This window comes from Somniosus microcephalus, chromosome 1 (genome assembly GCF_052327205.1).
Source record: "Somniosus microcephalus isolate GS21.2 chromosome 1, FLI_Smic_1.0, whole genome shotgun sequence".
Classification (NCBI taxonomy): Eukaryota; Metazoa; Chordata; class Chondrichthyes; order Squaliformes; family Somniosidae; genus Somniosus; species Somniosus microcephalus.
This window is the reverse complement of record NC_140987.1, coordinates 52,408,819-52,430,622: the sequence shown is the minus strand read 5'-3', so window position 1 is coordinate 52,430,622 and position 21,804 is coordinate 52,408,819. Positions and strand designations below refer to the sequence as shown.

At 45.8% G+C, this 21,804-nt stretch overlaps 1 protein-coding gene across 5 annotated transcripts in view; it reads left to right on the top strand.

The window, feature by feature from the left end:
- Positions 1-21,804, top strand: part of casp3b (caspase 3, apoptosis-related cysteine peptidase b) — a 74,405-nt gene that overhangs the window by 27,176 nt on the left and 25,425 nt on the right. For 4 of the 5 annotated variants that reach the window (XM_085981032.1, XM_085980996.1, XM_085981066.1 and 1 more), the window contains exons 3-5: positions 3,251-3,390; positions 11,994-12,122; positions 16,899-17,074. In XM_085981032.1, the coding sequence (XP_085837158.1) occupies positions 3,251-3,390; positions 11,994-12,122; positions 16,899-17,074 (445 nt within the window). The remainder of the gene's footprint in view (positions 1-3,250; positions 3,391-11,993; positions 12,123-16,898; positions 17,075-21,804) is intronic. The other variant, XM_085981100.1, reaches the window with a different exon arrangement.

Below are 21,804 nucleotides of genomic sequence, written 5' to 3'. Positions count from 1 at the left end.
ACTCATTTTTAATGTGGAAGCAAGTCATCCTCAGTTCCGAGGGACTGCCTAAGAAAGAAAGATAGATGCATTTAAGGGGAGGCTGGACAGGCATATGAGGGAGAAGGGAATAGAGGGTTACACTGATAGATTTCGATGAGGAAAGACTGGAGGAGGCTTGAGTGGAGCATAAACGCTGGCATGGACTGGTTGGGCCCACTGGCTTGTTTCTGTGCCGTATATCCTATGTTAATGATACTATGTCCAACCAATGCAGAGCTGCAATGAACAAAGCTAATAGAATGTTAAACTACATAGCCAAAACCGAATACAAATCAGAGGAAGTCATGATCAAACTGTCTGGCCTAGAAATTGGGTTGGTAGCGCCGGCGCTGAGCGCCTAAAGAGACCTAGAATTGGGGCGAAGCCCTATGTTGGGGCGGACGCTATGAAGATAGCACCGACTCAGAAATTGACTATACATTTAGCGCCTGCGCTAAGTGTTTGCGCGCGCCCGCGAGCGCAAGCAGCTCATGCATACTGACAGATGGCCATTGGCGCATCATTGCAGCAGGGTGCCCGAAGTCAGCTGCAGATGGAGGGAAGCACAAGTTTGGTAAACCATCACTCACCCTAACGATCCGTGTGAGGTCGTTGAATTTCTTCCTGCACTGAACAGGGGTCCTGGTCGCCATGCTGCTGGAGTTCACCCTCACAGCAACCTCCCTCCAAGATCGTCGGTAAGCCTTCTGATTTGGCCTCTTGCCATTATCCGGGTACAGGACCTCCCGACGGTGTTCAACTGCAGCCACCAAGTGGTCCAGAGCCTCAGTGCTGAAGCGCTCTGCTCTCTGCCTAACCTTCTCCATAATGATCAACCTTGTACCGCCAGACAAGGGCGAGCGCCGAATCCGAGGCCTGCAGGGCGTTTGGTGTTGAAGCTCAGTCTGACTGACCCACCCCTTTAAGAGCCGGCCGGCGCCTGTAGGTCTCGTGCTTTCCTGTAATTGAGTTCACCTGCGCTGCGCCCGTCCGCGTCGATATTGAGTAGCGCCTGACCTTTTGCGCCTTAAGAGCACCGTGCAATGGCTGATTTAGTGCCTCAATCCCCTTTGGGGGCGATGCAACCCAATATCGCGCCGATAAGTCTCGTCTGGCTATAAACTTTGCGCATCGCCAGTTCTAACGCCTCAAGCGGGGCTATACCCAATTTCTAGGCCTCTATGCTTTGGTCAGACAGCATCTTGAATACTGCATGGTTGATAATGACTGAAATGGGGGACTTTAGTGCCTTTCTGAGTGCATGAACTAATACGGAATTCCTGTTCTCATCTGTAACAATCTTGTGAAGTGAAAATTTGATTATTTCCAAGAATCACAGTATTCTCCAAGCTTTTCTTGGATTATTGATTTTTTTTTTTAAATTTGACTCCTGTTGTCAGCATAAATATATGTATACCATGAATTGTGTTGCAATAGCTAAGGATGAAGCTGAAAAAGACCTTTTGAGTCTTGGTTGACTTGCTACTAAATCAATGCAGAACAGCAAAGCCAATGAAATGTTGAACAACACAGCCAAAACAGTCAAATATAAATCGGGATGTTGTGATCAAAATTTATAATGCTCTGGTCAGACAGCACCTTGAATATTTTGTCCAATTCTGGTTTCCAACACCCAATGTTGACATTTAAGTGTTGGAGGCAGTGCGAAGAAGAGCCACAAGGCTGATCCCAAGTGTCAAAGCTTTGGGTTATGGAGAAACTTGGGGGTTTCCTACCTGAAAAGGATGTGTCAGAGAGGTCTTCCTGGAGGTATACAAGATGGTTCAGGGAGTGGAAAAGGTAATTCAGCAATATTACTTTTAATTGCAAGAGTAGGACAAAGGGCCACAAGTTCAAACTAGTAAAATATAACATTCGGACTGTTAGCAGGAAATTTTTATTGGCAGAGTAGTCAACTGATGGAATGAATTTCCAGATAGAGTAGTGGATGCAAAAACCCTGGGATCTTTTAAGAAACAATTGGTTGGATGAGAGCATCTTTCTTGCTGGATGAATTAAGATGTGCCAAATGGCCTTTCTCAACCATAATGATCTTTGTGATAAAGTACATCAAAATTGAGTACGATGTGTTAACTGGAGTAAGTTTCCTTTGCTCCCTTTTAATGTTGTATTAAATGTCAACCTCAGACGAACAGCCTGTACAGCACGAGACCGTTTCTATTTCTCTCACCAGCCATCCATGTGGCTAGCAAAGTGCGCTACTACCTAACCTCAGTTGAATTAGAGATACAGGACTGCATCCGATTGGATTCAAACTTAGATTCCAGAGGTGAAAGGTGTTCTAACACATAGTCTGACATTGTCTTTTCCTTTCTTTAATCTCCCTTCCTACCTTTTACTTCTGGTTGTGTTAGCATTGTCAAACTGGCTCTGTGACCTCAGTAGTTTCAGCAACATTGGCAGCATTGCCTTCTATAGTGGCTGGATAGAGAAAAGAAAAAGTGATGCAAGAAGTTATGAGCCAGAAAAAGGGTAGATGAAGGAGAATGTTAAGGGGGGAAAATAATAAATCGAGAAGACTGGAAATTGGGAAATATAACTTTAGTTGTAAATGTTGATAATATACAAACCAGATATTTTTTGGAAGAAGTGAAGGTAGGATCAACACCTATATTTTTTTTTATTCATTCCTGGGATGTGGGTGTCTTTGGCAAAGCCAACATTTATTGCCCTTGAGAAGGTGGTGGTGAGCCACGTTCTTGAACCACTGTAGTCCATGTGGTGAAGGTACTCCCATACTGCTGTAAAGGAGGGAGTTCCAAGATTTTGATCCAGTGACGATGAAGGAACGGCGATATATTTCCAAGTCAGGATGGTGTGTGACTTGGACAAGAACTTTGGAGGTGATGGTGTTCCCATGCACCTGCTGACCTTGTCCTTCTAGGTGGTGGAGTTTGCGGATTTGGGAGGTGCTGTTGAAGAAGCCTTGGCGAGTAGCTGCAGTGCATCCTAAATGCTAGATGTTTGAGGCTAGTGTGAACACTTTGCATACCATCCTTATTGTACCTGTAAAGTTTTCTTTCCCCACATTGCTTGTTCTGGTCTCTGTATAAAGTCCACTAATTCTGCTCTGCCTCACTTCAAGTGGAAATTGGCCACCCTTTTATGTTTTTTTTTCTCCATTTTAAAATGAAAAGTTGTATTTTGGTTAAATGCTTGACTATCAAATCTTGTCATACTAAAACTGATTTGTGTTCCTGTTAATCAGAAGAAGCCAAAAACAATTTGCTGGTGACACCATGGAAGTGGATGCAGTATCTGATGACCAGTGCATAAAATATAATATGAACTACAAACATGCTGGCATGTGCATTATCTTTAACAACAAGAATTTCCAACCAAAAACAGGTAGTTATATGTTTCTTTACATGTGCTTGTGTGGAGAATAAGCACTAAAATCAAAAGATTTCTATAAAATTTTGTGTTCTGCACAAAATAGAATTTAAATTATGCTTGAATCAAAACCAGTGAAGTTACTAGTTTATAATCAACTTTTGCGACTCTTGAGTATTCTGTCCAGATGTTTTACGTGAAATACTTGAATCCAGGTACTTATTAGACTATATAATCTGCCCGCACCGTCGAAAGTAGTGCAGGCAGCACGTGGCATTTGTGCTGTCTGCTAATTAACATTATTGATGCGTGCAGCCCAGTACTGAGAGCGCTGCTGAGTGGCTGAACGCTCAGCAGAGGGCCCAAGATCATGGGAGGTTAGCTCTATTAAAAGCTAGCCTCCAGTTTTAAACGCAGTCTGCACTTCTTAAAGGGGAGGGGCATTCTGCATTCAGCACCTCATTGTACTTGTTGTCAAGGCAATTTTCAGGCAGTTTTGGCTCAACAGAGCAGAGAAAGGCCACCTAGGTTCTTGGGTCGGGACTTAGTCGGGATCAGTGGCATAGTGGATATGTTACTGGACTAGTAATCCAGAAGCCTAGACTAATGATCTGGAGACATGAGTTCAAATCCCACCATGACCGCTGTGGAATTTAAATTCAGTTAATTAAATAAATCTGGAATAAAAAGCCAGTATCAATAATGACCATGAAACTACTGGATTGTCATAAAAATCCTTCTGGTTCACCAATGTCCTTTTTAGGGAAGGAAATCTGCCATCCTTACCTGGTCTGGCCTATATGTGACTCCAGACCCACAGCAATGTGGTTGACTCTTAACTGCTCTCTGAAATGGCCTAGCCAGCATCGCCCACATCCCATGAACGAATATTAAAAAAAAAAAAAAAAGGCACATCACTGGTGGCCTTCGAGCAGGGGGTAGAACGGAGGAGGCAGGTCCTCTACCCGCAGGGGGCCAGGAGACCCTCCAGATTCACAATAAGAAGGCAGTCACTGCCAACAGTCTTGCCACGAGGAACTGGATCCAGTGCCAAAAGAAGTTTAATGACTTCACACGAGTGGTCAAAGTCAGTGAATGCATCTTCAAATGCCATATCCCACCAACTGCACCAGTAGCCGTACACACTGCTCAATGCAGCACACCCCCATCGCTCACCTACCAACAACCTCTATCCATCACGAGCCATACCTTACATTCATAGCTTCAGCTCACCCTCACACACATACCACTGCTGCAAGTCTCACACCCACACCTTGCACACACTGCCAGCTATTCAACCATGACAGACACATCACCCAAACACATTGCACCACACTCAAGTGGGGGGAGAAGGAAGGAAGGAATGTGGTAGTGGACTGTATAGTCAGGGGGATAGATACTGTTCTCTGCAGCCGCGAAAGAGAGTCCCGAAGGCTGTGTTGCCTGCCCGGTTTAAGGGTGAAGGATATCTCCTCGCGGCTGGAGAGAACTTGGAATGGGAGGGGGAGGAACCAACGACATAGGTAGAACTAAGAATGAGATTCTGCTGAAGGAGTTTGAGGAGCTAGGGTCTAAATTAATAAGCAGAACTTCAAGGGTAATAATCTCTGAATTACTACCTGAGCCACGCGCAAATTGGCATAGGGCCAAGCAGATCAGAGTTTTAAATGCGTGGCTCAGAGTAGTGTTGGAAGAAGGGGTTTCAATGCATAGGGCACTGGTACCAGTACTGGGGAAACGGGGAGCTGTTCCTTCGGGACAGGCTGCACTTAAACTGGGCTGGGACCAGCGTCCTGGCGAATCGAATAACTAGGGCTGCAGATAGGACTTTAAATTAATAAAGGTGGTATACGGAAATTTAGAAATCTAAAGAGAGAGTGCAAGGCATTAGAGCAGTGTTGCGACTTGGGTAAAAATAAGCAGTGTGACAGGAAGGGACAGTGTTTAACGGTAGCAGTGCAGCAGTGAATAAGGTCAAAGCAGGGAATAATGGTAAAAAAATTAAATTAAAGGCTCTTTATCAGAATGCACGAAGTATTCGTAAGATAGATGAACTAGTGGCACAAATAGAGATACATGGGTTTGATCTAATAGCCATTACAGAGGCGTGGTTGCAAGGTGACCAAGGTTGGGAACTAAATGTTCCAGGGTACTTGACGTCTCAAAGACAAGTAGAATGGAAAAGGAGGGGGGGTAGCCCTGAAATAAAGGATGACATAAGGACAGTAGAGAGAAAGGACCGGAAGATCAGGAAGTAGAATCAGTATGGGTGGAGATAAGGCATAGCAAGGGGCAGAAAACACTGGTGGGAGTAGTATTTAGGACCCTTAACAGTAGCTATACCGTTGGACAGAATATTAATCAAGAAATAGTAGGAGCTTGTAACAAAGGTAATACAATAATTGTGGGGGACTTTAATCTGCATATAGATTGGGCAAATTAAATTGGCAAAGGTAGTCTGGAGGACAAGTTCATGGAATGCATTTGGGACAGTTTCCTAGAACAGTAGATCATGGAACCAACCAGGAAACAGGCGATTTTCGATCTTGTATTGTGTAATGAGACAGGGTTAATTAGCAATCTCATAGTAAAGGATCCTCTAGGGCAGAGTGATCATAATGATAGAATTTCACATTAAGTTTGAGAGTGACTTGCCTAATTCCGAAACTAGAGTCTTAAACTTAAATAAAGCCAATTACATAGGTATGAGGGGTGAGTTGGCTCAGGTAGATTGGAAAAATAGATTAACGGGTATGACGGTAAATAAGCAGTGGCTAGCATTTAAAGAAATATTTCATAATTCTCAACAAAAATACATTCCAGTGAGAAACAAAAACTCCACGGGAAAAGTGATCCAACTGTGGCTAACTAAAGAAGTTAAAGATAGCATTAGATTGAAAGAAGAAGCTTACAATGTTGCGAAGAATAGTAGGAAGCCTGAGGATTGGGAGAGTTTCAGAAACCAGCAAAGAATGACCAAAAAATTGATAAAAAGGAAAAAGATAGAATGAGAGAAAACTACTGTACCAAGAAATATAAAAACAAATTGTAAGAGCTTCTACAAGTATGTAAAAAGGAAGAGAGTAGCAAAAGTAAATGTTGGTCCCTTAGAGGCTGAGACAGGAGAAATTATGGGGAATAAGGAAATGGCAGAAACGTTAAACAAATATTTTGTACCTGTCTTCACAGTAGAAGACACAAAAAGCATACCAAAAATGGTGGGGTTCCAAGGGTCTAATGAGGGTGAGGAACTTAATGTAATTAATATAAGTAGAGAAAAAGTACTAGAGCAACTAATGGGACTAAAAGCCGACAAAGCCCCTGGACCTGACGGCCTACATCTTAGGGTTCTAAAAGAGGTGGCTGCAGAGATAGTGGATGCATTGGTTTTGATCTTCCAAAATTCTCTAGATTCTAGAATGGTCCCAGCGGATTGGAAGGGAGCAAATGTAGCACCGCTGTTCAAGAAAGGAGGGAGAAGGAAAACGGAACTGCAGGCCATTTAGCCTGACATCAGTCGTCGGGAAAATGCTGGAATCCGTTGTTAAGAAAGTGGTATCAGGGCACTAAGAAATCATATCCAAGTTTGCTGATGATACAAAGCCAGGTGGGACAGTAAGCTGTGAGGAGAACAGAGTCTGCAAAGGGATATGGATAGACTAAGTGAGTGGGCAGTAAGGTGGCAGATGTAGTATAATGTAGGGAAATGTGAGGTTATTCACTTTGGTAGGAAGAATAGAAAAACAGAATATTTTTTAAATGGTGAGAAACTTTTGAATGTTGCTATTCAGAGAGATTTGGGTGTCCTCGTGCGAGAAACACAGAAAGCTAGCATGCAGGTACAGCAAGCAATAAGGAAGGCAAATGGCATGTTGGCCTTTATTGCAAGTGGGTTGGAGTAGAAGAGTGAGACCTAGGTGAGGCCACACCTGGACTACTGTGCACAGTTTTGGTCTCCTTATCTAAGGAAGGATATACTTGCCTTGGAGGCGGTGCAACAAAGGTTCACTAGATTGATTCCTGGGATGAGAGGGCTGTCCTATGATGAGAGATTGTATAGAATGGGCCTATACTCTCTGGAGTTTAGAAGAATGAGAGGTGATCTCAATGAAACATACAAGATTCTGAAGGGGATTGACAGGGTAGATGCTGAGAGGTTGTTTCCCCTGGCTGGAGTGTCTAGAACTAGGGGGCTTTGTCTCGGGATAAGGGGTAGGCCATTTAAGACTGAGATGAGGAGGCATTTCTTCACTCAGGGTTGTGAATCTTTGGAATTCTCTGCCCCAGAGGGCTGTGGATGCTGAGTCTTGAGTATATTCAAGGCTGAGATAGATAGATTTTTGAACTCATGGGGAATCAAGGGATATGGAGAGCAGGCGGGTAATTGGAGTTGAGGTTGATGATCTGCCATGATCTTATTGAATGGCGGAGCAGACTCGAGGGGCCATATGGCGTATAACAGCAGCAGCTAACCGGCAGGGGACAGGCATGGCTGAATATACTGACCCAGCTGGAGGTGACTGTCTTTGACATTGTTGGAGGGGCCGTCAATGAGGCCGTGGCGATCAGCGAAAATTAAACCATTGAAGATGACGGTATGCTCATACCTAATCCTCCTTCCCACATCCCACTTCCCCCTCATCTCACAATCTCTTACTTAAAAGCTGCTAATGCTGTAAGCATGCACATCTTGCTTTCACAACCCTATCCTTGTGCCTTTCTCCTTTGATACCCACGAACTCCAAGCTTCCCAGCCAGTGCAGGAAGATCAAGAGGAGAGAAATGGCGAAGAGACATAGTCACTCGATCTGACACTCGCACGTACCAGCTCTGAAACTGGCACTGCATGTACTTTAGAGGGTAGTAGAGAGTCGGATCTGCCCGTAGTGAGTCACTGGGCACAGGTGGCCTGCAGCCAGGGCAGAGGGAAAGGGGACCGCAGGTGCCAGCTCCCCGAAGGGCGAGGTTGCACTTAAGTTCTGCTGCAGAGGACTCCGATGAGGTCTTTGTGGTGGTCTTCAGAAGAAGGGTGATAGCCATGCACACACAAATGCTTGATGCATTGGCAGGCCTGCCAGAGAGCCTGTTGTCACTGTCCAGGAGTCTGGCTCTAACCTTGCACAGGGCTTTGCGCAGAGTTTGGAGCCCATGATTTCCAGGATGGAAGTGATGGGTAACTCCATTAGAGCACTTGTGGACCCAACCATGATGCAGGGTCCGATGGGCGATGTATCAGCTTCCATTGCAGCACAAGTGGAAACGACCCAACATCCGAGTGCTGCAGTGAAAGCTCCGACTTCTGTCATGTAAGCTCAGCCTGCTGCCACGCAAGCTCAGTCTGCTCTCAGGCAGGCTCAGCTTGCTGCCACGCAAGCTCAGACTGCTGTCATTCTGGCTGTGCTTACCAATGTGGAAAGGGGCTTGCAGGTTGTCCCAGCAAACTGTCCTCCAACAGATTACTAGGATTACTGAGGCGCTGCCGCAGGGGAGGGGTAGTGGCTCCGTGGAGCACGAACCTGCTTTCCTCTCTCGGGATGACAGCATTCGTACTTCCACCATTGACATTCCGCCGGTGCCCTTGATGTTGCCAGTCAGTCAACCAGCCCAGCCTTCTGCCCATGCCAAGGTGGTGCATTAAACAGTCAGGCCTTTTAGACCCAGAGCTACTCAAAGTCATCCTGCAAGGCCATCTGCAGTCTCCCTCACTGAAAGTCATCAGCCTTCCACCAGCAATGCTGCATCCACTGGGGTAGCACTTCATCAGAGCACTAGGACAGGCAAAAGCGCACAGAAGACAGGCACTAAAGGAATGCACAAGGATGATTAGTTGACTTTGTTAGTAGTATTGGATTGAATGATTTATAAATGTGGTTTGGAATTTTTCTTTTGTGGTGGCTTTCATTTCAACATTGCGTCCAAGAGGACGCTGTGATGTTCCGTGACAAAGGGAGGGTAAGGTGGGGAAATGTTGAGCAACAGGGATCTGGGGTTTCGTTCAGGTGAACCGGAGTCTGATGATGCACTCACAGACAGCCCGTCCGGAACATGGATTTGCAGGCTGCCTCCTCTCCTCCTCCTGCTGAGGTGGTTGCAGAACCTGTGGTGGTGAGGGCTGCGCCCTCGTGATGACCCAGTTGTGAAGAATGCAGCAGACCACCACGAATTGGAACACCTGCTCTGGCGAATACTGGAGGGCTCCTCCCAATCGGTCAAGGCAGCGGAGCTGTTGCTTGAGCACCCCAATGGTCTGCTCACTGACGTTCCTTGTGGCAGCATGGCTGTCATTATATGAGTGGTGGGGTTGCGGAGAGGAGTCATCAGCCAGGTGTAGAGTGGATGTCCCTTGTTGCCTAGCATCCACCCTTTGGTTCGCCGTGGTGGTTGGAAGATTACTGTCACAGTGGATTGGTGCAGGTTGAAGGCACCATGACTGCTGCCAGGATAATGAGCATTCACCATCATGATGTGCTGGGCGTGGTTGCACAGTAAGTGCGTGGTACCCAGTTCAGTTCAGTTTTATTTGCCATATGTAACCAGTACAAGTACAATTACAATGGAATGCTTATTCCCCGTAGGAATGCGTCAGCTATACATACAGCGCCGCGTTCAGAGTCAATACAATGGCTTCCCGTGGCAGTGGGAGCACGATGTCCCTCAGCCACTCCGTCGTCCTCGTCACCGCGGCCTCCTCCTCACGTGTGGTGGCCTGCTTCTCCCACTCACGATCCGACCTCTGGCCGCCATGCCCGGCTCCCCTCCTCCCAGTCGGACTGCGAGTTACCCGCCATGGAGCTGCTGGCCAACGTGCTGCAGCATGTCGTCGTGGCTGCTGCTGCTGCTCGTTGCGCTGCGCTGCCTCCGCCCGACTCGCCGAACACAACGTCGGGATGTGAATGCTCCAATCGCCGCGGCCTCCTCACCGTCGCCGGCTCCACGCTCCACGGCCTGGGGCTTCTGCCTCTCACGGTTCGACCTCTGGCCGCCATGCTCGGCTCCCCTCCTCCCAGTCGGAATTCCTTCCCGCCGAGGAGCTGCCGGCCGACGTGCTCCAGCGGGTCAACGTGGCTGCTGCTGCTGCTCACCGCGCTGTGCTGCCTCTGCCCAACTCGCCGAGCACCTCGCTACGGTTGCGGGAGCGAGCGGCAAGAGCTGGCCGCCCGAAGCAGGGAGCAAAGCCACGTGTGTGCAGTCGATGGCACCCTGCTCCATGGGGAAGCCCCCGATATCCAGGCAAAGCCACGTGCGCGGTCCAAGACAATGAAGTCCCTCTCCTAGCGCACCGAGCCTCTGACGTTGCAGGGATGGACGGCGAACTGCGAGATGTTTGCTATGTCGCCTGTTCCCGCCTGGAAGGATCCGCTGGTGAAAAAACTCAGGGACATGGTCACCTTGAGGGCCAGTGGCAGAGCCGTCCCCCTGCTCTGAGGCTGCAGGTGTGGTTCCAAGAGGTGGCAGAGTTCCGTGACCACCTCTGTGGTGCAGTGGAGCCGCTGAATACACTGATCCTGGCTTAGGTGCAGGTAGGAGAAGTGCTCCCTGAAGACCCTAGGTGGGTACGGCCTCCTGCTGAGAGCCCTCCTCCTCCTCCTCCCTCTATGAGCAGCTTGTCTTTGCTACCTCTGCTCCATCTCCCTGTCATGAACCACGCAAGGGGGACTGCAACTAGAGCCCCCATGACTGGGAATAGGTGATGTACTCGAAGGTCTTCTCGTAGCAGCCAACATCCAGCAGCACTCCCTGCACACTTTAACAACTTTTTAAATCTCTTGCAGCAACCCAGTACTCCTACAAACTACACGAGCCAGTATAAAAGCAATAATCAACTTCCCTGCAAGTTCGATTTATCCCTTTACGTAATGTTGGTGGGGGGGGGGGGTCCCTCGTGCAGCTGAACACACGTTCAGCTGTGCGTGTTTAGGAGAGGGTGTTGAATGGAGCGGCGACATCCAAAATGGCAGTTTGTGCGTCAAGCCAGCGTTGCACGTTGATTGACATCGTGATCTGCCTACTCTGCATACTGCTGGCGCACATGTACTGCCCGTGCTTTCGCCTTCACAAAGATGACGAACAGCGCGGGCCATGCACAAAGTGGTCAAAAGCAAGGTGGAAGCCATTTAAAATAAATAAATAAGTCCATAACTACCGGCGCTAAGCTGCCAAATTTTGCTGCACTTGTCTTAGTACTACATATGTTGTGGGCTTAGAGAATTCATCTGGTAAGTGATGCAGACTAGGAATGCCCTAGGCTCGATGCAGTTAGCTGATCGCAGCTGAGGCAACAACAGGGCCACGACAATTCACCTTTGTGTCCCTTGGTTAGAGTGGAAAATTAGGCAGGATTGCTGTTCCTAATCCCTATCCCGTGAGCCCTGCTGCAAGTGTTGTGCAACAGGATCAGCCTTGGCTGTGGTGTTCCTTGATGGTCAAATACCCTGTCTGTAGTGACCTTGACAGTCGCTATCCAGGCTAAGACCTATATATTACCCAAATGGCCATTATTTAGGGGGATGTTAGATGCCCATTATGGAATCATCAGCTGGAGAGAAAATTGGCGAGAGGGTAAAATTCGTTATTTTTCTTTCTCTTCATTTTATTAATAATCTTTCATTGTTTTGTAGGCATGGGTAAACGTAATGGTACGGATGCAGATACTGGTAATTTGGCAAAGACATTCCAAAAACTGCGTTTTAACGTTGCAGTTTATAATGATCAAACGTGTGATGAAATGCTTGAAAAGCTGCAAAATGGTAAGCGTTGGTCAAAACTAGGATGAGATTAGTATGATTTTATAATGCAGTTTTGCAGTTTAAAAATCTGAGACTAAATTAAACCAAAGATGTGCAGGTTAGGTTGATTTGGCTATGATAAATTGACCCTTAGTGTTAGGGGATTAAATACGTGGGGTTACGGGAATAGGGTGGGACATGTGTCGGTGCAGGCTCGATGGGCCGAAATGGCCTCTATCTGCACTGTAGATTCTGTGATTCTGTGTGTGTGATATATAATGTGATCAGTGTGCTTGACGATTTTCACTTCATCTTCAAATTGTAGTCCGAGTACTCACTATTTTAGTTATGATGAGAGACTTGAGATACTGAGATTATTTCCACTGAAGCGGGGACAGGCGAGAAGTTTTAATAGTTTTTAAATTATGAAGGATTTTGATAGTGAATGGGGAAAGACAATGTCCTCTGGTTGGGGAGTCAGTGAAAAGGGGTCATCAATTTAAAATAGTCACAAATCAAGAAAAATGATGGAGACTAGATTATTGCACCATGGAACATTTTGCAATGCGATACAGAACTGTGTATTTTTTTTTTTAATGCTTTTTCTGTTACTTCTGTTCCTTAATGTAAGTGACCAAAAAAAGCATCCATCATCAAAGCATTTTAAATAGTAAGGCAACTGGCCCTCAATCTCGTATAGTTCTTCTCCAGTCCTGCATTAATTCCTCTGCCATCCAGCCACATTCCTAGGATTATATGTGCATTTGAGGTGGAATTTTAGCTGCAAGCTTTACTATAATGTGCTGTTTAAATTTCTCTTGACACAGTAGTAGAAGTCCCCTTTTCATTTACCATTTTATTGCTCAGCATAATTATAATGCACAGGAGTTTTGTCTATCTTGCTCATTAGCTTAATGGACAATCATACTGTTTATGCAGCTTTGTAGCTTGCAGTGTATTGTTTTGGCTTCCCCTTTGTAGCAATATTCCTCCTGGTAACATGTCTAGCTGTTTTGCCAGCTGAACTGTTCATGTGCACCACATATGCGAATTGCCTCATGGATATGCCACTGGTAAATCAGACAGGCCAGTGAATAATGTTTTAAGTTTGTAGGCTGCTTCCCCAACTTGACCCACTTTTTATTAAGGAAGATGAGGTCATTTTTCATCAGTTTCAGTATGTTATAATTTTTGTGGCCTACTTCTATCCTCCTTTTAAGACGCTTCTTAAAACCTACCTCTCTTGTCCAAGCTTTTCGCCATCTGTCCTAATATCTCCTTGTGTGGCCTTGAGGAGTACTAGTAGTAGTAAGCGCAGGAGTGGGCCATATGACCCTCCGAACCTGCTCCGCCATTCAATAAAATCATGGCTGATCATCAACCTCAACTCCACTTTCCCGCCCGATCTCCATATCCATTGATTTCCCTAGAGTCCAAAAATCTATCCATCTCCACCTTGAATATATTCAAAGACTCCGCATCCACAGCCCTCTGGGACAGAGAATTCCAAAGATTCAAACCCTCTGAGTGAAGAAATTCCTCCTCATCTCAGTCTTAAATGGCCTACCCCTTATCCTGAGACTATGCCCCTAGTTCTAAACACTCCAGCCAGGGGAAACAACTTCTCAGCATCTACCCTGTCAACCCCCCTCAGAATCTTGTATGTTTCAATGAGATCACCTCTCATTCTTCTAAACTCCAGAGGGTGTAGGCCCATTCTGCACAATCTCTCATCATAGGACAGCCCTCTCATCCCATGAATCAATCTATTGAACCTTCGTTGCACAGCCTCCAAGGCAAGTATATCCTTCCTTAGATAAGGAGACCAGAACTGTGCACAGTTCTCCAGGTGTGGTCTCACCAAGGCCCTGTACAATTGTAGCAAGACTTCCTTACTCCTATACTCCAACCCCCGTGCAATAAAGGCCAACATACCATTTGCCTTCCTTATTGCTTGTTGTACCTGCATGCTAGCTTTCTGTGTTTCTCGGGCGAGGACACCCAAATCTCTCTCAACACCAACATTTGAAAGTTTCTCACCATTTAAAAAAAAATTCTGTTTTTCTATTCTTCCTACCAAAGTGAATGACCTCACATTTCCCTACATTATACTCCATCTGCCACCTTACTGCCCACTCACTTAGTCTATCTATATCCCTTTGCAGACTCTTTGTGTTCTCCTCACAGCTTACTGTCCCACCTAGCTTTATATCATCAGCAAACTTGGATACATTACACTCTGTCTCGGGCGACTGTCTGTGTGAAGTTTGCACATTCTCCCCGTGTTTGCGTAGGTTTTCTCCGGGTGCTCCGGTTTCCTCCCACAGTCCAAAGATGTGCGAGTTAGGTTGATTGGCTATGATAAATTGACCCTTAGTGTTAGGGGGATTAAATACGTGGGGTTACGGGGATAGGGTGGGATATGTGTTGGTGTAGGGGTTACGGGATCGGGTGGGATATGTGTCGGTGCAGGCTCGATGGGCCGAAATGGCCTCTATCTGCACTGTGGGGTTTCTGTGATTCTGTGATTCATCTAAGTCATTAATATAGATTGTAAATAGCTGAGGCCCCAGCACTGATCCTTGCACCATCCCACTAGTTACAGCCTGCCAACCTGAAAAAGATCCGTTTATCCCTACCATCTGTTTTCTGTCCGTAACCCAATCCTCTATCCATGCTACTGTACCCCAACCCCATGAGCCCTAATCTTGTGTAATAATCTTTTATATAGCACCTTATCGAATGCCTTTTGGAAATCCAAATATACTACATCCACTGGTTCCCCTTTTATCTACCCTGCTAGTTACATCCTCAAAAAACTCTAATAAATTTGTCAAACACGATTTCCCTTTCATAAAACCATGTTGACTCTGCCTAATCATGTTATGATTTTCTAAGTGACTTGATACCACTTCCTTAACAATGAATTCCAGCGTTTTCCTGATGCTTGATGTCAGGCTAACTGGCCTGTAGTTCCCTGTTTTTTCTCTTCCCTCCTTTCTTGAATAGCGGTGTTACATTTGCGACCTTCCAATCCCCTGGAACCTCTCCAGAATCTAGGGAATTTTGGAAGACCAAAACCAATGCAGCCACTATCTCTTCAGCCACCTCTTTTAAAACCCTAGGATGTAGGCCATCAGGTCCAGGGGATTTGTCGGCTGTTAGTCCCATTAGTTGCTCTAGTACTTTTTCTCTACTTATATTAATTACGTTAAGTTCCTCACCCTCATTAGACCCTAGTAGTAGTAGAAGATGATTAAAAGTACTTCCTCCCTAGTATAGTGATCCTGATCAATGAAATTAAAATTCTAAGATCTGTCTCTTTCTTGCCCCCCCTCTCACCAGAAAGGGTGAAGTTACCCATTCCTATGCTGAGATGTAAAATAGTCCAGGTACTACTAAGCTTTATACTTGTATTTGAGCAGCAGGATTGACAACAAAACCTGAGAGATGGTAGGAGTTTGCTGGAGATAAGCTTATTGGGCATGTTCTCTGAGCGGGTCTTTCATGATCATGCTACCTATTGTGAATGATTTCCATGAGGCTGCGTGTCTCTGCATGTTGTATAAACATCACATACTTCAATCATTCTACTTTAGAAGGGAAATATTGTGTAAACATATACAAGATGACCTGCGTAAAAGACAACCCTTCTACTTTCTACTCAAAGCAGCATTGGATGATAGAAACAATCCAACCATAAAAATGGAAATACAAATAACAGTTAGAATTTGGTAGAAGTTCTGTTTTTTATTTGACTAACAAGTAATCCCAATTATTTCAATCTAGTTCCAAGATTTATTGTGAACTCCCAATAGTGAAGGCGTTTTGATTTTAATTTGTGCTGGCTTCAAACAGCACATTATAGCTGGCTATACACGCATACAGAGTGAGTGAGTGTTCAGAATAGGCAAGAAAGCTGTACAGGGCTAGGAACAGGTGAGTGAGCTTCCCTGGGGAGAGCTACAGTATTATCCACTGCAACGACATGCGTATAAGACTCCTCTACTACTTCTTGACTTCATCCCACTTTCTGTCTACTACATCCTCTTATGTGTGTGAGTGTACATATGTGTGTATGGCTCAGACCCTTATGTCACACAGTTCCTCATGTTACCAGGAGTTTTTATTGAGTTGGATGCTAGGGCAGCGTTTCCCTGATGTTTACCAACGAAATGGATTGCAATCAACCTGAGGAGAGACCCTCCTGCCACACGCACCCCCCCCACCAGCCCAGGCTAACTGTCATTTAAATTTCTTACAGCAGCTATCCATGGTGACTATCTCTTATTGATGGCCTCTAAGAAATCCAATAGGGAATTCAGAAGAAACTTCTTTACCCAGAGAGTGGTGAGAATATGGAACTCGCTAACACGGAGTGGTTGAGGTGAATAGTATAGATGCATTTCAGGGGAGGCTAAATAAGCATACGAGGGAGAAGGGACTAGAGGGTTATGCTGATAGTTAGTTGAGGAAAGACTGGAGGAGGCTCGAGTGGAGCATAATCGCCAGCATGGACTGGTTGGGCCGAATGGCCTGTTTCTATGCTGTATATTCTATGTAATTCTGTGCGTGTGCTTCTGTCGACCTTTTTGATCTCCAAACAATTTGACTGTTCTAGACAATGATGTTTGTTCAGATAATCTTGGAGATTCAATTGTTATAAAACTGAAAATCTTTCTAGTCTGGGAAGACTTTTCAGCTTCGTTGTCTTGATGTTTAAACCTGGATTTCAAGTTTGTGCCATCACACTATTTTTGCATTTATAATTCATCACTTTGTTTTTTTTGTTGATAGCTGCCAAGAGTGACTACAGCGAAATAGCTTCTTTCGTCTGTATTTTTCTTAGCCATGGAGAGGAAGGGTTTCTGTATGGAACAGATGGCATGAAAGAAATTAAAGAATTCACCGGTTTCTTTAGAGGAGATCGATGCAAATCTCTGGTTGGCAAGCCAAAACTGTTCTTTATACAGGTAGGAATGGACCAGTGGAAGTGTGTAAGCTGGTTGTGTTCTCAGTCACTAAAACTCGATTACATACTTGTGCATCTTTTAGTATTCAGTATTTTCTATAGCAGGTGGTAGGAGGTACTCAAAAATGGCCCCAGTGCAAGGATGCTGCCAATTTCCTCCTTTCTGGGGAAGTGCTACATCAGCCTGTAGCTCACCTGAGATTCTGAACTTGCTAAGTGGAGGAATGTGGACTTTAATACAAGTAGTCAATGACATAATGTGTTTGTACACCAATATACAACTTCATTTTGTGTAATTTGTGAATTAAGGTTATAAAGCAGCACAGAATTGCTGATCTGAGTCTAAATCATGAATTTATTTAGCCCCACCTATTTGCATAATTTACTTCTCAAAGATTTGTGTAAAAATGAATACATATCTGTAACCTGCCTGCTCCTTTGTTGTGTGTTTGGTCTAATTTCCTCAACCTTATCTTACAATGGTCTTTATACTAATGGGGTAGGGAAAACATTCTACTTCATTCAGTATCCTCCACCAAGCACTGGCATAGAGTCAGACATGGATCACATTCTGAAGAAACCATGCACGGGCCTTACTTGGCACTGGCTGATTCACTTTTTTTAAATAACGCATTGCTTTGCATTGATATCTTGCCACTTCTGTATTCTTCCAACGTTGAGCCATCTTAAAGGATTCATACACCACATTAAGTGTAGTGTGGATTTATAGTAACAGCTGAATATGCTAAATTTGAGCTGCCTCTCCAGCAAGCTTGGCATCTTTGTCAAATTTTCCTGGGTTTGCATCCACCAGCATTGACTCACCAGCCCAGGGTTGTTCAAGAAAGATATATTGTTAACGCATACATAAGGAAAAGAATATAACCAGTTCTGCCTGGCTCAAGGCACCACTGATTTGATGATGTCCTGCCCAGGGTAGACAATATGTGGCCTGTTGTACTTATAGAGTCATAGAGTAATACAGCACGGATAGAGGCCCATCGTGTCCGCACCGGCCATCAAGCCCTGTCTAATCTAATCCCATATTCCAGCATTTGGTCCGTAGCCTTGTATGCTATGGCATTTCAAGTGCTCCTCCAAATGCTTCTTAAATGTTGTGAGGGTTTCTGCCTCCACAACCCTTTCAGGCAGTGAGTTCCAGACTCCAACCACCCTCTGGGTGAAAAAGTTCTTTCTCAAATCCCCTCTAAACCTCCCGCCCTTTACCTTGAATCTATGCCCCCTAGTTATTGACCCCTCTACTAAGGGAAAAAGCTCCTCAGCATCCATCCTATCTATGCCCCTCATAATTTTGTACACCTCAATCATGTCCCCCCCCTCAGCCGCCTCTGCTCCAAGGAAAACAAACCCAATCTGCCCAGTCTCTCTTCATAGCTGAAGCGCTCCAGCCCTGGTAACATCCTGGTGAACCTCCTCTGCACCCTCTCTAACGCGATCACATCCTTCCTGTAGTGTGGCGACCAGAACTGCACACAGTATTCCAGCTGTGGCCTAACCAGTGTTTTATACAGCTCCATCATAACCTCCTTGCTCTTATATTCAATGCCTCGGCTAATGAAGGCAAGTATCCCATATGCCTTTTTTACCACCTTATCCACCTGTTCCGCCGCCTTCAGGGATCTGTGTACTTGCACACCCAGATCCCTCTGTCTTGCCTAGGGTCTTTCCATTCATTGTGTATTCCCTTGCCTTGTTAGTCCCCCCAAAGTGCATCACCTCGCACTTTTCCGGGTTAAATTCCATTTGCCACTGTTCCGCCCATCTGACCAACCCATCTATATCGTCCTGCAGACTGAGGCTACCCTCCTCGCTATTCACCACCCTACCAATTTTTGTATCATCCGCGAACTTACTGATCATACCTTTTACATTCATATCCAAGTCATTAATGTAGACCACAAACAGCAAGGGACCCAGCACCGATCCCTGTGGTACCCCACTGGCCACAGGCTTCCAGTCACAAAAACAACCTTCGACCATCACCCTCTGCCTTCTGCCACTAAGCCAGTTTTGTATCCAATGTGCCAAGGCACCCTGGATTCCATGGGCTCTTACCTTCTTGACCAGTCTCCTGTGCGGGACTTTATCGAAAGCCTTGCTGAAATCCATGTATACCACATCCACTGCGTTACCCTCATCCACACACCTAGTCACCCCCTCAAAAAATTCAATCAAATTAGTCAGACATGATCTTCCCTTGACAAAGCCATGTTGACTATCCCTGATTAATCCTTGCCTCTCCAAGTGGAGACAAATTTTGTCCCTCGGAATTTTTTCCAATAATTTTCCTACCACTGATGTTAGGCTCACTGGCCTGCAGTTCCCCGATTTTTCCCTACTACCCTTCTTGAATAATGGTACTACATTAGCGGTTCCCCAGTCCTCTGGCACATCCCCTGTGGCCAGAGAGGTCCTGAATATATGTGTTAGAGCCCCCGCAATCTCTTCCTTTGCCTCACACAGCAGCCTGGGATACATTTCATCCGGGCCTGGGGATTTATCCATTTTTTGGCCAGCTAAAACCGCCAATACCTCCTCCCTCTCGATGTTAATATGTTCGAGCATATCGCAGTCCCCCTGCCCTATTTCTATGTCTACATCGTCCTTCTCCATAGTGAAGACAGATGCAAAAAATTCATTTAGAACCCCTCCTACATCTTCCGGCTCCACACACAGATTGCCACTTTTGTCCCTAATGGGCCCTATTTTTTCCCTGGTTATCCTCTTACCCTTAATATACTTATAAAACATCTTAGGATTTTCCTTTATTTTGCTCGCCAGTGTTATTTCATGGCCCCTCCTTGATCTCCTAATTTCTTTTTAAGTATCCCCCTGCACTTTTTGTACTCCTCTAGGGCTTCCTCTGTCTTTAGCCTTTTGTATCTACCAAAAGCCCTCCTTTTTTTCCTAATCCATTCTCGTATATCCCCTGACATCCAAGGTTCCCTGTGGTTTTTGGAACCACCCTTGACCTTTACGGGAACATGTTGCCATTGTATGATCTCAATCTCCCTTCTGAAAGCCTCCCATTGCTCCGATGCGGATTTTCCTACAAGTAGCTGATCCCAGTCCATTTTGGCCAGATCCTGCCTTATCCTATTAAAATCGGCCTTCCCCCAATTTAGAACGTTTATTTCCGGCCCATCCCTGTCCTTTTCCATGACCACCTTAAATCTTACCATATTATGGTCACTATCACCAAAGTGCTCACCTACTAGCACTTTTTCCACTTGGCCGGCCACATTCCCTAGAATTAGGTCCAGTACCGCCCCCTCTCTTGTAGGACTTTCTACATGCTGGCTCAAAAAGCTCTCCTGGATGCACTTTAAGAATTCTACACCCTCTGAGCCTTTCACACTCTGACTATCCCAGTTAATATTGGGGAAGTTGAAATCCCCCATTATTATTACCCTATTATTTGCACATTTCTCTGAGATTTGCCTACATATCTGTTCCTCTATCTCCCCCTGACTGTTTGGAGGCCTATAGTACACTCCCAGCAAAGTGCTTGCCCCCTTTTTGTTTTTAAGCTCCACCCATATGGCCTCATTAGAGGAACCTGCTAATATATCATCCCTCCTTACTGCAGTAATTGACTCCTTAATTAATATTGCGACACCCCCTCCTCTTATACCTCCCCCTCTGTCTCGCCTGAAGATTCTGTACCCCGGAATATTGAGCTGCCAGTCTTGCCCCTCCCTCAACCATGTCTCCGTGATAGCAACAATATCATACTCCCATGTGTTTATCAACACCTTCAGTTCATCCACTTTATTTGCAAGACTCCTTGCATTAAAATAGATGCCATCCAGCCTTGCCCTTATATATTTGCCCTGTCTACCAAGCTGACTTGTTTTTTTCTCTATAATTGGCAGCACATCACCCCCTATTTCAGCTCCCCTCTGTATCCCATCCCCCTGCCAAGTTAGTTTAAACCCCCCCCAACAGTGCTAGCAAACCTCCCCGCAAGGATATTTGTCCCGCTCTGGTTCAGGTGCAACCCGTCCGACTTGTACAAGTCCCACCTTTCCCAGAAGCAGGCCCAGTGATCCAGGAAAGTAAAACCCTCCCCCCTACACCAACTCTTTAGCCACGCATTCATCTGCTCTATCCTCCCATTCCTATACTTACTAGCACGTGGCACTGGGAGTAATCCAGAGATTACAACCTTCGAGGTCCTGCTCTTTAATCTGTTACCTAGCTCCCTAAATTCTTGACCTCCTCCCCCTTCCTTCCTATGTCGTTGGTCCCAATGTGGACCACGACCTCTGCCTGCTCACCCTCCCCCTTAAGAATGCCCTGCAGCCGCTCAGTGACATCCCAGACCCTGGCCCCAGGGAGGCAACAAACCATCTTGGAGTCACGTTTGCGGCCACAGAAACGCCTATCTGTTCCCCTTACGATAGAATCCCCTACCACTATTGCTCTCCCACTCTTTTTCCTCCCTTTCTGAGCAGCAGAAGCGTCCCTGGTGCCAGGAAGCTAGCTGGCTGCTGCTGCCTTCCCCTGGTGAGTCATCCCCCTCAACAGTATCCAACTTGGTATACTTGTTTGAAAGGGGGATGTCCGCAGGGGTTCCCTGCACTTCCTGCCTGCCTCTGTTGCTCCGCCTGATGGTCACCCCCTGTGCAGCCCTACCCTGAGGCGTGAACAACTCGCTAAACATGCTATCCACGACCCTCTCAGCATCGTGCATGCTCCAAAATTCAT